This window comes from Manis javanica, chromosome 1 (assembly GCF_040802235.1).
Source record: "Manis javanica isolate MJ-LG chromosome 1, MJ_LKY, whole genome shotgun sequence".
Lineage (NCBI taxonomy): Eukaryota > Metazoa > Chordata > Mammalia > Pholidota > Manidae > Manis > Manis javanica.
The window spans coordinates 160,315,451-160,330,036 of record NC_133156.1 but is presented as its reverse complement, the minus strand read 5'-3'; the positions used below and the strand labels follow the sequence as shown (position 1 = coordinate 160,330,036).

Genomic DNA, 14,586 nt, shown 5'->3' with positions numbered 1-14,586 from the left:
GGTCTAGAGCTGAGTTTGAGAGAGGACCTTCTGAGGGCTGTAATTACTAAAAAGCCATGTGTCACTGCTGCTCATGCACAGTCCAGACTAAGTGGGTTTTAAGGGGCTTCTGATTATTTGAAGGCCAAAGCTTATCCTACAGATGACAACATGTTTCTAAAGACAGTTACGTTTGGTAGTTTTGGCAGTAGGGGCAGGTAAGCAGAGATGGGAAGGAAAGCATTCTGGAAAGGAAGATATTCCGAATGCCACATTAGAAGCCACTCCAGTGGGATCTAGGCACAGAATGGAAGGAACTCCCACCTAAACAAGTCACAGGACTAGTCTCCATGGTGGCCATCCCGGGAGGGGGTTCATGTAGGGAACCTCGACGCGTCCCACAAGCCCTCTTTGCCATTGGCATCCTGAAACCTCCCACCTCCAGCTGTGGTCTCTTCATTTCCTGGTTAGTTATGCAGATGTCCGAGTGGAAAGGAGGCAGGAGCTGGCTTTGGAAGACCCACCAGCAGAGGCTGTCCACCCGTCAGCACTAAAGGTATGCCAATCCAGCCAGAGGGGTCAAAGCAAGGTGTGGCTAAGTGGACTCCTCCATGAGCTACGATAACAGCAGTAATGATAAAACAGTAAAAACAGCAGATCATAGTAATTGAGCTCTTGTTATGTTCCCAGTACTCTTCCCCGTGTTTTCCAGGTATTGGCTTAGTCCCCCCGTGTGCAGATCCTGTGAGGCAGCCACTGTTACAGTCTTCATTGTTGAGAGGAGGCACAGAGCCCTCAGAGAATTTAGCTCACATACCCAAGGGCACTGAGGGTTGGAACCCACATTGCTGTGTAATAAACGGCTACGGGACTCAAACCAGCGTTTGGCAACTTTCCAACCCAGGAGCTATACACAAGTCCACAGATAAAAAGCTGGAGGGGAAGTGGGCACTTATTCCATCATCCCATTGAGGTGTGGAATGATCCAGCTGCCCTAGTCCTTCCCTTAGCCTAAGTGCTTTTATACTGCCCCCAGGACTCGGGCATCCCATGACTAGCTGGCCCCTGGCACACCCTCCCATGTTGTCAGTGGCAAGGGGCACCTTGTTTCTGTCTGTGGGTCTTGGCCGACAGCCATGTTGGAGCCGGCTTCACTCAGGGGCTCCACTGTTGAGAGGTGTCCCCCTTCCCAAAGCCCAGTCTCCTTGCCTCCTCTGGCCTGAGCTCTGCTTTCCCCAGCTCTGCTCCTGGTGTGTCAGCTCCAGGGAGACTAGCCGGCGGCCCAGAGCCCTGGTCTGCAAAAGTCACTCAGTGAATGTTGGCAGAAAAAAAGATGAAGCAAAAAAGGGAGGAGCGTCATGGTTCATCGAAGCTAAGAAGCTATGATTACAACATCCACCAGTATTTTATCTCCCACTAAGGAGAATATGCTGACCATCTATGAAATAAGCATTTCTTTTCATCCCTTGAAGGACACATCCCAATTTCATATAGGTCAAAATGTGGGAGGGCAAGTGCCTCCTAGAATGGATGCAATATGGCTCCAGCTCCAGGCTGCCCAGGGACCTAGAACCCAGATTCTTTGGCCAGAAGCTGCTGCAGCAGCATCCATGTGACAGGAGCATCTCTGGCCCAAGAGAACTGAGCCGAGGGAGGAGAGACCACCTTTAAAGGCCAGAGACCAGTCGGCGTTTCTGCCGAGCCTCCACTGCAGGCATGCTCCATGCTGATGGGGGGTTTGGGGGTTCATCACCAGAATGCTGACAGGACACCCCTGTCATTGTCTCTGCTCCGTCACATCATACATCATGTATCATGTCCAAGAATGGAACTAAGCTGTTACTAGACAGGTGTCAGATGCACCGTACATCACAGCTGCGAACAGGCATAGTGTGCACTGTACAGTTGCAAGTTCATTGTTGAGGCTTCTGATCCTTTGAGGATCCTAGAGCCTCATGGAACTTCTCAAAAACATGCAAATATGCAAAAATACACAAATGCACATGCAGGCTGCCCGGTTAAGAAGCTCTAGGACAATGCTGCTTAAACTGTCAGTGGTAATGGTCCGTTTGGTGTTTTAGTTCAAACCTGTCGCTGCCTCATGTTTGGCCAGGGACAGAGTCCCGGGCTTGGAGGTGATGTCCAACTCCATCAGGTGGCACTAAAGTTTCTCAGTGTTCATCCTCACCTCCTTACTTAGTATCTGTTGACCAGGAGTACACGGTTCACAAATGGCCTCGGGGAGATTCTGTGCCTAAGCAGCAGGGTCTCACAGCTGACCTTTAGCACAGCAAATCCAGGCACATCCTATCACTCTGTTTTGCACAAAAGGCCTGTAGGACATATATCAGTCATGCAGCCTTACTTGGTCTTTTGCCTCCAGCCTGGGGCCCTGGTCTGCAGAGCGGGAGGGGTGGGGAGACAGTGCGGGAGGTGCCCAAAGGGCCCAGAGTCTCGTGTTTCACGGGACGGGTCCCACTCCAGCACCACCAGTGACCTCATTCTAGAACTTGCCTCTTCCACTCTTCTGGGAAAGTCAAGTTTCTGGGCAGTGAGGTGACAACTTTAAGGGAAATATAAAGTTCAACTATTATGAAAATCTAGAAAATCAAAATAGAAGGTGAGAAAGTATAGTAAATACTGCTAATGGGCTACAAGCATCTACATTGCATACATGTGCAAATATTCCACCTGAATGTGTCTGGAATTACCTCCAAATAGTTACATAATTTCAACACCCTCCAAATTTTTTCTACATGGAGGGGAACAAGAGTCAGCTAACTCATTCCCCTCACCTCGATGCTGCAGTGGGGACCGTGTGTGTATGTGTTTTAGGACAAGGACCCAAGCCTGCAAGCTCAGCAGCACTTCAGGGCCCTGGGCGTGGGCACCTCAGGCCCCAACACCAGTCACTCGCCATCGGCATCCTCAAGAAGCTCCCTCAAGTCCTCGCACACAGCCATGTCCGACCCCACCTGTGAGTGTGGCCCCGGGTGGAGAGGGGAGGCACCCCGTCAGATGGGCAGTAGGGGTATAGAGCCCCACAAAGGGCCCAGGCCTGAGTACAGCAGGCCCGGGATCCTGCTCAGACTCCTTGCTCCTTCCCCTCTGACCGCCTGCCTCCACCCTCCATGCTCTGGTTCCCCCACTGCCGCACAGGGCAGACGTAAAGCAGGTGGCACACAGACAAGATACCTGGCCAGGTTTTGGTAACTCTGGTCAGTTGTGTGACCAGGCAGGTAGTTGAATCACATGGGGGATGTGGGGCTTGAGGATGGTTTGCTGTCATCAGCCCTTTCTCAGGTGAGGGTAGAGGTGGGCAGACCCTCTGTGGCTCTGGAAGTCACTTCCACTCATGCTGGACCCCCTTCACCAGAGATTCTAACCAACCCTTTGTTTCACGGACACCATGGGCATTGTTCCCCTCTTTTGATAAGAAAGTTGTTGGGTAAGTGTGAGTCAGGAGTGGTTTGCTTTCCTACAGCCACTCCCAGCAAGCTGATGGCAGAGGCCAGCACCACGACTTTGCCAAGATCAGCTCCCCTGCCCCAAGAGCTCCCCATTGCAGGGCTCAGCCAGGCAGCCACGATGCCGGTATGTATGTGACTCCAAACTTCTCAACTGGGATATGCTGCAGCGCGACAGGCCTGTAAAGCCACAGGACAGCATGATGCATCTTCCCAGAGAACCCGTTTGACTTTCAGATTGAGAGTGTGTGTGGAGACAGGCAGGGGTGGGCAGCTACGTAATTCAACTGGTGACTAATTTGAAACATTTTTATTCCAAACTAACATGGATATATCTCTATTGAAGATAAAATCCAAATGAGTTTTCTAAAGATAAAGTTCAAGCCATCAAAGCTGGGGCACATTTCTAAGTCTCAGGGGATACATGACCAGAATCCTTCTGTTTTTTATCCCATTTCACTCTGTTGAAAATATTTGAGAAGCTTGCTGTCAACAAAAATGTACGTCTGCATATATCAGGCAGTGTCCCTTATATGTGCCAGGCCTCTCCAGAACATTAAGGAGTGGCCTCTTAGAAAGTACACTGCTGTTTGCAAAATCACTGATACATGGTACTCTTGTTATCCATTGCCGTGTAACGAACCATACCAAATCAGTGGTGTAAAGCAACAGTCGTTCCTCATGCTCACAGATTCCGAGTCAGGATTTCAGAAAGGGTCCTGTGGGAACAACTCCTCTCTGCTGCCTCGTGTCAGAGGCCTCAGTGGCTAGGGCTGGGAGACCCACATCCCAGGTGTGTCTGCACTCACAGTCCTGCACCAGGCTGGGCCCACCTGACCATCAACTGTCATGGGCCTCTCCATGCCCTAGGCTTCTCCTGGCACAGGGACTAGGTTCCAAGAGGAACTGTCTGGAGGGGGAGCTTGCCATGAGAGAATCTGTGTCTTTCTAACCTGGCCTTGGAAGCCCCACAATGTCACCTCTGCTGAGCCTCATGGACAGAGCAGTCACAAGCTCACCACAGAGAAGGATAGACCTGCACCCTAGGTGGGAGACATGTCCAAGAATTTTAGGGGCCACATCCAGATAGTTGCCAAATACCTCACACTTGTCCCTCACTGACATTTTGGAAATAGGAGTGGACCTGCCTCCTCCCTGCTTGCCATCACCATGAAAGTCATTCACACCCTGCTTGAAAAACTTGGGGAATGTTTCTTTTTAAAATAGAACGTGACAAAGACTCCTTTCTTCCCAGCCACCTTTAGATGGGCTCATAAGCTGTGACTGCCCCTCTCGTGACCCCCGGCCATCCAGTGTGACTGTCTGCTACAGCACAGCTCTGGCCTCCCCGTGGTGCAGGGGACGCAGGAGGAGAACCAAAGCCAGTCTCTGTCTCAGCCCTGTACCTGGGATTTTTTCACTCAAAACAAGGTCCCTTGCTGTCATTCCCCACCTCCCCTGGTGTCATCCTGGGTGACACTGTCCATTTTGGCTACTTTTTACAGTCCCTATAACCTGGGGGAAGTTTTGAAATGACTTCAGAAGAATTGTTTTACTCTTAAACACTCTAGTCTGTGAAGCTGAGGCTTTCATTTCTTGTTTGTACCCATTGTCTCCCTGCCACCCATCCCTTGTACCCTGCCCTGCTCCCAGGTGACCAGGGAACAAGGTCTGTGACTCGGCTGGTTTCCCAGGAATCTCTCTAACAGAGTCCAGGCAGAGTCTGGCAAAATGGCACCAGTGTTCACTGCTTGCATGAGTTAATGGCCACAGACGTGCCTGGCATGTCTGTCCATCTGTGTTAGTGTTGGACAGAAAGGGTAAGGACCACACACAAAGCCGACACGGTTTAGAATACAGCTCCACTCATGCTGCTCCATAGCACCACTCAGAATTTATGAGTCTGGGAGAAGAACAACCAGGCCCAGCAAGAATGGGGCCTAGGACAGGAGGCATGGAGGGCAAGTGGAGCAGAGCCGCCAATCTCTGGCAGGGGGTGGTGCCTTGCCGGGCACACCATGGCCAGGAGGCAGCAGGGATGCTGAGTGGTTCCAGCACTTTGCTTGGGGCAGCCAGCACCCTTCACCAGGCGAGGGCCGGCTCCAACTCCGTGCCCTGCATGAGCAGTGCAGCCGGCTGCCCATCTTTTCTGGGGGAACATATGCCTTCTGGAAGTGAGCTCTTCACTCTAGTGTAGACCAGCCTCCCTCACGCTGGAGAGCCCTGCTGACATAGGGGCAGCGCCCCCATACCTCCATGTATGTTAACCAAGCCACTCTCCCTGCCCAGGCCCCCTTGCCCGCCTCAACGTCCTGTGACCTTGCCCAGCAGCTGCTGCCTCAGACCATCTTGCAGAGCCCACCTGCCCCCATGACACAGGTGAGTCTGGGATACAGAAAGGGGAACCCAGTGGCCGCACTCACCCACCACATAAAGCATGGTGTCCTCCTGAACGTGGGGGGTACTGGTGCTGATGTGTGGGTACCAACCCAAAGGCCCCAACAAGGGATGTTTCTCCCGACGTGCAGGTGAGCGGGCCGAGCTATGAACTTCACGCCCGCCTGTCCTCTCCCCCATCCTATCTTCTCCGGACACCTCCTCCTGTTGCTTTGCTCCAGACTCTGTTTCTCAGCCCTTAGAACAATCTTTGTTCTCTCTGCCGCTTTTCTGTGCTCCTCGCATTTCCTATAACTCCAAATTGACCATGATATTTTAGGAAAGGTCTGGATTAGGCCAAATGTCATAGGAAGACTGTAAGGATCTAAATGCTGTCAATATAATGCTATAACTATCACATTTCTTTTAAAAAAAAATGGACCACAGCTTTGCTGAGTAATTCCTTGTTTCAGCAATACTGAGTTAGCTGGTATTTGGGTCAGTGAGTGAGCGCGTATGAGTGGCATGCAAAGATGCAGGTGCCACAGCCACAGCCCTGGTATGCAGAGCTTGAGTGAGAGATGGGCATGTAAACAGAGAAGCCACCGTGTCAGAGTATGTATTTTTATAGAACCAGTAAGGAAATATTCTGCCTTGGGAAATCCAGTGTGACTTCCTGGAGGAGGTGACCCCTGAACTGGGCTTGGAAGGTTGGGTAGAAGGTTGCCAGGTGGCGAGGTGGGGGCCTAGCAGGGAGGAGGGACCTGGGTATATACTTGAGCTCTGAGTTTTTTAAATGTCTGACATCCTCAAGGTCTGGTGAGAGGCTGGATGAAATCTATGGTCAGAGGGCGGTTGAGCTGATTGGCATATACTCCACAGAGGCCAGAGCTTTCACTTCAGTTCTTTATAGGATGGTCAGCTTTGCCCCACACTCGGGCCCCAGTGGGATTCTAGGTGGTGATCCACCAGCATGTGGCACTGGTCACACTCTTGGCAAAGTCTGGACTTCTGTCTTGGTGCAAGCCTGTCCTCACTGATGAACATTCTCAGAACATATGTCCCATGAACAGCTTATGTCAGGAAAAGTCCGACATTTTCCTGTAAGAAGAAAGACACGGCTGGCACATACTTCTTGCTAGAGGTGGGCTTAAGTAAGAATGTAAAAGCTACTCACACACACAGTCAGCTAATTCACCTACATTCGTCCTCTTTAAGAAAAAAGGATTTTTTTTTTCTCTTCAAATTTCTAAGGCACATTTGTTAAGAAATAAGTAACTTTTTTCAACCCAAAGGCACATAAAATGAGAATTCCTTTACTCTCTGGGTCTTGCAGAGTAAGAATTTCTTTGTTTTATAATACATACTGGTGTGATTAGGGCCTTTGAAATCCTTAGTTTTCATTTACTGAATCTCATTTTAATTAACAGAAACAGTTCTTTGTCTGCTAGGCACATTATACTTTGTAACAACTAAATTCTTGAAGACATTCTTGCAAAATGCTGAACTTTGGAGTCAGACAGCTCCTCAAAGTTCTCCCTGCGGAACAATGAGATTCTACAATTTCTGCTCCACTCACTGGTCTTATCACTGCAGCGCCCTCTCAGGGAAAGGGGGGGAAATAAGCTCCCCAGTTGGAGAATCTGGATGACAGGTGGTCTTGCTTCATGGTTTGTTTCTAAAATGTCTCCAAGTAAACGTCTCTTTTTCAAAAAGGCCACGACCAAGAATATAACAGGAAACTAACGCTGGGGTGTCCTGGAATGCCTTGAGGAAATAAGGACAACTGTAGACATACTGACACTTAGCTAAGTGTGTTGCTGGCCCCTTGCCACCTGCCCGGCCCCACTGCTTCCCTTTGGGGCCAGGTGGGCAAGCAGAGCACCCTCTCCACTGGGCATGGAAGGCACAGCCCTGGGTGCTTCCCAACTTTGTAGAACCCACCACAGAAGCTATTTAAGGTTTTGTTTTTTAAATTCAATACCTGATAGAGCTTGTTTTCTTTCTCAATCGAAGTCTCTTTCAAAATTGCAGTTGAGTGCTTTGATCAGTTACATTCTGATTGAGATTTCTGTGGTACAGTCTGGTAAAGCGCAGGTATTTTTAAACTCGTGTTCAGCGGCAGCGTTTTCCTTTTAAATGAAAGCTTTTCATGATGGCGAAACTGCTCTGGATCGAGGTGGAATTGAGGGGCAGGGGCAGTGCTGCTGGTAAAATCTCTTGGCCTCACGCAGCCCCTGAGACTCTGGCCTCTCCTTTTGGCCCTGTCACCTTCTGGTGTACCACCTCCAGTGAGTTACAGCCTCTCTGCACGCAGGGCATGGTGTGTTGTAGAGAATCAGTGTTGCCTCTGCTGGGCTGAAGCAATGACTGGCACGTGTGGGTCCCTGCCATTATTATTCTTTTTGCCATTATTGGTTCTTTTTATTATTATTTTGCCGCTCCAAAAATTGTAGTCAGTTATTCCCTCTGTATTCTAAACTCAGCTGATCTCCTTGCTTCTCCGTCTATGAGGGGTCACAGGGCAGAGGAAAAGACAAAGTCTCTGGAGGTGTTTGCAAACGACAACAGGCAAGAAACAGACTAGAGAGAATGTTGGGCTTCAAACTGAGGGAATGGAAGCTGAGTCATAAAAGAAGGTGAAGAAGAAAGAAAAGAGCAGAAGTTTCAGTGAACTCGTTTTCCTCAAGAGACAAGTCATGGGGAGCCCCACAAAGCTCAGACCTGAGCAGCCTCACCTCCTATCTTATGATCTTCCACTCAGCACACATTCCGTGGGAGGAAAGTACCTTGTGTTGAGTTAGACAGGTGACATGGGGCAGAGATCACCTGTAAAAGCTCCCTACAGCCAACCTCTGTTCCAGAAAGGGATTAAGAATCAGAGGGAAGATATCAATGTCCCTCCTACAAAGTCACCCTCTGCTAGTATAGCCCTCGAGGCAAATGCAGGTGATTGTATTGCTGCTCTTCTCCCTAGTTCTTTTTTGCACAGAGTTTCAAGAAGTGCATAGCAGTAAGTGAGCCTGGGGAATGTGAGGGAGAGGTACCTAGGCTGGTTTGGAGAGCAGAGCCCCGTGAAATGTATCATCAGATCCAAGTTCATTTGTGAATGGTTACAGAAGAACCCTCCTTGCCAAGATCAGGTTTAGGATAATTTTAGGACCCAAATTGCCTATGAAGCTGTCTCTTGCAGAGTATCAAGACCTAGATAAGAAAAAAGGGAGGGAGGGCTCCTGATGCCCTGCTTTTGACATTCATCTCCAAAACCCTTTGTCTGTCATTTATAAGAACTGCTTACAAAATCATGTCCCGATTCTGTGGCCCTCCCAGACTACAGGGCAGTAAATGAGACCTGCAGGTTCCAGTGGCCAGAGAAGAGCCCACATGGGGACTCCTGGGAGGAACACCTTGCCTGCCTCCCCAGCCGTGGGTCACTCACTAGGGATGCTGGAAAGGATGCATGGGGACCAGAATGAAAGTGGTCAGGCTGCTCAGAAGAGCAGCAACATCTGTTGGTGAGGCTGAAATAACTCATCTGGTTGTGTTTTGACCCCACCTCAAGTTTTCAGCACAGTTCAGCATGTTCCAGACTATCAAAGACCAGCTGGAGCAGAGGACGCGGATGCTGCAAGCCAACATCCGGTGGCAGCAGGAAGAACTGCACAAGATCCAGGAGCAGCTCTGCCTGGTTCAGGACTCCAACATCCAGGTAGTGCCCCTCCCAGCTAGGGGACCACACGGCCTCTGCCCTCCCTGCCGCTCTGGGGTGTATCTCTGGAGGCAGGCAGGACTCCCTCCCTACTGCCTTACTGAGCCCAGCTGACTGGCATGCTGAAACTCCAGGAGCTGGGGACTGGAGGTCGCACCCTGGCACTTCTTGGCCCCATTTGTGGCAGGCCAGTTGGGTGGTTCTGCATTCTCTGACAGCAGCAGCTTCTGACTGTGGACCACCCCTCCCCACCCCGCAGATAACCACTTCTTTGAATCCTCTTGAGAGAGTCTTTTTAGAGAAAAAATCTTATATATTGAATCTCTTTTGAAGATAAGTTATTTTTACCAAGTTTCACTTATATTAGTCCAGCCAGGACTATTTTTCTTGCACAGCCCATTCTGTGGGCCCAGCCTTTAGCTGGGCATGTCCCTAACTAACCTTGGGGCTGCACTGAGAGCTGGAAGCATACACACCCCTCTTAGGTGAGGGAAGGAAGCAGGAGAGACCCGTAGACCCCTGGGGAAAAGACTAGAGTACTGAGCCTGGCGCTCCCCCACCTTCTTGTCCACACAGGCCCCTGCACAGGGCATCCTGGTCCCCAGGCCTTGACAGCACTGCGTGCAGGCTCTGTGCACCTTGAGCTGAACACTCCACCGGGCGGAGGTGGGGGCAGCAGGAGAGGCCAACCGGCCAGCCTGCCTGCCTCCCTGGGCTCCACGTAGGTGCTCCTGCTTGCTCCTGGCCCAGAGGTGGCTGCCCACTCAGGACAGAGCCCAGCAGCGACACACCAGCGCCCTCCCAAGGCAGTGTGCAAGCATGTGGCCCGCAGGCTTTGCAGAGACAGGCTAGGGCACATGCAGAGTCCGCCACTCCCCCACGGTCTTCAGCGACACCCCTGAAACTGACTGCCAAGGGAGCTGCCTGCCGCAGTGAAAGGTGGCCAGGGCCCTTTCACTTCTTTCCCAGCTGTACCATTTTCCTGCTGACCCAGGGCCCAATTGGGAGAACTTGCCTGACTCCAATTACTTGAATGGAATTTTTACACTATCAGGAAGGGAAGAAATTGATCCAGAAACTGCTAAAAGCAAGGTAGGCGTATGAACATCCTCCTCAGAGCCTGGACTTTGCTATCTCCTGCCTTTTCAATATGAAAGCTGAATTCTAAAATAACAGGAGACACGGTTCTCTCTTTCACTCCTCCTTCTGAAGAATTTTTCTTCTTCCCCATGACCAGTGCATTTTGTTAGCCTCCAAAGTATATATGCCAAGGAACACTGGGTTTTGTAAGGGATGGCGTGGAAATCAAGCCGTGCAATGTGTTGCTTCCCTCTTTTCATCCCCATGACCTTATCATTGCAGTGGAATTTTCCAAAGAACGTGGAAATCCACAGATAGTCAAGCCAGAGAACATTTTCTCATGCCTGCCGCCTTGTATTTTTGCAAGTTTGAAGATTTAAAGAAATATGCCCCAAAATGTTTAGCCAAAATGTGATAGTTGTTTTAAAAAAAAAAAAGCTATGTGATTCAAGCCTAAAGAATAAGCAAGTAAAAATTACTGCACTCCTCCCCTAAAAAAGTGGGTAGATAGGTTAAATGAGAATACGGCAGAACATTGATAATTGCTGAAGCCTCATGGTGATGCAGGGGGTTTCATTATACATTATCTCTATTTTGCTTATTTCTGAAATGTCCTGTAATGCTAAGTATTTGTAAACATAAGCAGATTATAATAATGAAAAAACCACATGTGAGCATAGGATTGGTTGGTTCTTGAAAATTAGAAGTATTATTTTCCCCTGATAACCTTTGCCATTTGAAATAGGGAATTCTTTTTCTCACACTTCCTGTAAAATTGGCCAGAGCTCTTTTAAGAAGTCATCTTCTCAAGTCATAAAATTCTACTTTGTTGTGAATAAAACAGAGGCATGGCTATACACAGCAGCAAAGCAGGATTGTCCCACACAAAGTCCTTTATGTGACATCAATGGACTATTTTAAAAAGAGTGGGCTATAAGCAGAGTCCTCTGGGGTGTCGGTGTGTGCACTTAGGTGGAGTCGTGGACACTGCTTCCGGGCTGCTGTTCTGCAGCAAGGCTCTGTCACCCCCTGCAGTCCAGGGAAGGCTGCCTCTTGCTCTCTTTTAAGGGCATGTGCGCCCTCTGCTGGTTACTCAGTCATGCCTGGAAGGACACCTGTAGCAATCGCAAATGATGGGTTCTGGACTGGTTCTTTCATCCATCCGACCATCCTTTCACCCACCCTATTGTCCATCCGTCCATCCGTCCTTCGGTCCATCCGTCCGAGACCCGTTATGCACCAGGCCCTTGGGTAGGCACTGTGGGGATACAGAGATAACCAGGACAGGGCTTCTGCCCCCAGAGAGCACACACCAATGGGACGCTGTAGCAGGCAAAGCCCGCTCTGACATAACACAAGCAGAAACAGTTTGCCCTTCTTTGACCAAAAGCCTCATTTGTTCACTTATTTACTCCATTCATTCATTCTCAGATAGTTTTTATATGCCAAAGAGGCAAAGTAGAAAGTAGCTCTTTTTTTCATGTTAAATATTATCATCATTACCTAACATTTACTGTGTCTCAGCATAAAATCTCATTTATTCCTTTATGAGGTATGTGCCATTAATGTCACTGCTTTGTTAATGATGAAATTAAGGCTTTGAAAGTTGTGAAAATTGCCCAAGGTCATACCACTTGCATATGGTGGGGTTGTAATCTGAACTAAAGTATGTCTGATTTAAAATAGATTATACTGCCTGCCATAAATAAAGATTGCACTTATTTGAACTCTGACTAGAAAGTAAATCAAATCCTACCAGGAAAAAAATATTATTTAGTTTGACAACTGGGTTTTTGCTGAAGTGATGAAGTGTAGGTTACCATATGTGCTATAAACAATCCATATTGTAACAGGTAGCTGGGACTGCATAAAGTACTAAACCTCAAACTGAATCTCTACTGAACAGTAATGAGTCAGAGATGAGGGGGACCCAGAAAATTCTTAATTTCTAAAGTGACAAAGAGCCCTCATTCAAAACTTCAGGCTTCTCTGGTGGGGGTGGGGCTGACTGGAAAGGCAGGAGATCAAGAGGTTGGGTGGAGAGGGTAGCAGGTGGGCACCTAGTCCAGATCAGCCCCCTGCCCACCCTGGGCCTCTGGGAGATGGCTTAGCTCCACCTGCAAAGCAGGTGCCTGAACTCACCCATCTCTAGGTGCTCCTCCACGTGCTGCCTGCTGTGGTCCCACGCCTGCCTTTCCAAAACCCTAACAGGAACTGAGGTTAAAATTCCTGAGGACAGGAATTGAGATTATAACTCCAGGCCCTGGGAGGAAGAGAGCCTTCCTACTGAGAGACTCAACACTGAAGGCTGAAAGTGGCCTAAACACTGCTTGTCAAGAAACTGGTATCTAGATAATACCAGTTTGTAATGCCCAAGATGAGCTTTTGCTAAAAGAACTAGTTACAGTCTTGGGGTTTAACTTACTGCTAAAATTATTAAAGTTGTCTTTCTTAAGCCTTTAGTGTCAATTTACAGATTATATTTTATTTACAAATCTAATTTGGTCTAAAAAATAGTGCTTTTAACTGTTTTTATTTATGTTCAATTAGTTTATAAATGTAACAAATTATAAATAATCAACATCATCTACTAAAGCCATTAATTTACAAATTTAATATATGAATCTTTCAAACATTCCACATGCCTAACAAGGCAGATTTAACCTAAGAAGTAAAATCTAAGCACGTAAGCAATTCTTTTAAATTGAATACACCAACCTTACAAATGAGGTAGATCAAGGTTTTCACAAACATTTAAACACTTTTGATAAACTTGATCAAATTCTCTTAAACCTTTCAAATTAAAATTACCAGGCTACTATATGCCAAGTTTTTGAGTGTCTGAAACATCTTAGATAAAATGCATAGAGATTACCATAATGATTATAAAACTTACTTGTAAACGTAAGTCTAAAGTCCTTGGTCCTGTTGTGCACTCACTGGCTTCCTGGGAATGCAGAGTCACCTGGATAATGGGAGCAGGTTTCCATCTCCGCTGGGAGCACTGGGGTGAAGGTGTGCAACCGCCATGTGGGTACAGACCCTGGTCACTGGGCCGAGATTCAAGGCCAGGCACGGGGCCTGGCCCTACTGCCAGGTTGAGCCAGCCCATGCCACAGGTTATCCAACCCTCTGCAGTTCATCGCATCCATAAGATAGTCCTCCCTTCTAATAAGTGATAGACTTTATACAAATTACTGATAGAACTGGGGCTAAGTGTTTTTTGCACTGTTAGCCCTCCATCACTAGTCTATAACCTTCTTGAAGGTACGGTTGGTGTATCTGATCCCCTGCTCCATCTCAGGGCCCTGCACGCTGCTTGTGGCATCATAGCACTCAGTGTCTCCATGCCGAGCAGATGGACTCTCCCAGGCAGGCCAGAGAGAGCAAAGAAAGCAAACCTCTTCCGTGGGCCGGGAGCACACAGAGGGGCAGGCTGGGCAGCCCTGTGGCCCCACCATAAAGGTGCTCCTGTTCTTTAACTTACAGATGTTCTTGCAGCCACCAGCTGCATGCCTGAGCTTCCGCAGCACTCCGCGGCCCGAGGCTCAGCAGCAGCTCCCGCAGAGGCCGGCGCCCAGCTCCCAGCCCCAGCTAAGGGCCAGCCCTCAACTGCAAAGGCAGATAGCCTCTGCCCCAGTGGCTAACCAGCATCTGCTCAGAGACTCAAGTGTGATATCCTCCCAGGTAAATGTGGTGCCTCTACACTTGGTCCTTGCCACAGGGTGGCCCAGGGTACCTGGGCCTCCTGCAGACTTCATAAACTGGAAGCCTGTGGAGTGGTTCCCTGTGACCAGGGCTCAGTTAGAGTGGGCAGGGGGGTCTCTCCTTTCCTCTAAGCCACTTTGAAGCCCCCCAGGTTGCACAGGTTTCCCCCAGTGTCTCAGTAAGATCCCTGAAAGGTGTCACACAGCTGGAACTCGGCTTTGATCCTGAGTTGGCTTTGAGGTGAATATGGACATTGCAGCCTCATCC

The 14,586-nt window shown here is 49.0% G+C and overlaps 1 protein-coding gene across 4 annotated transcripts in view; it reads left to right on the top strand.

Moving 5' to 3' along the window:
- NPAS2 (neuronal PAS domain protein 2) overlaps positions 1-14,586 on the top strand; it is a 144,973-nt gene that overhangs the window by 122,847 nt on the left and 7,540 nt on the right. For all 4 annotated transcript variants that reach the window (XM_037019998.2, XM_037019997.2, XM_017673160.3 and 1 more), the window contains 6 exons: positions 451-535; positions 2,815-2,956; positions 3,464-3,573; positions 5,736-5,825; positions 9,385-9,531; positions 14,101-14,298. In XM_037019998.2, coding sequence (XP_036875893.1) covers positions 451-535; positions 2,815-2,956; positions 3,464-3,573; positions 5,736-5,825; positions 9,385-9,531; positions 14,101-14,298 — 772 coding nt within the window. The remainder of the gene's footprint in view (positions 1-450; positions 536-2,814; positions 2,957-3,463; positions 3,574-5,735; positions 5,826-9,384; positions 9,532-14,100; positions 14,299-14,586) is intronic.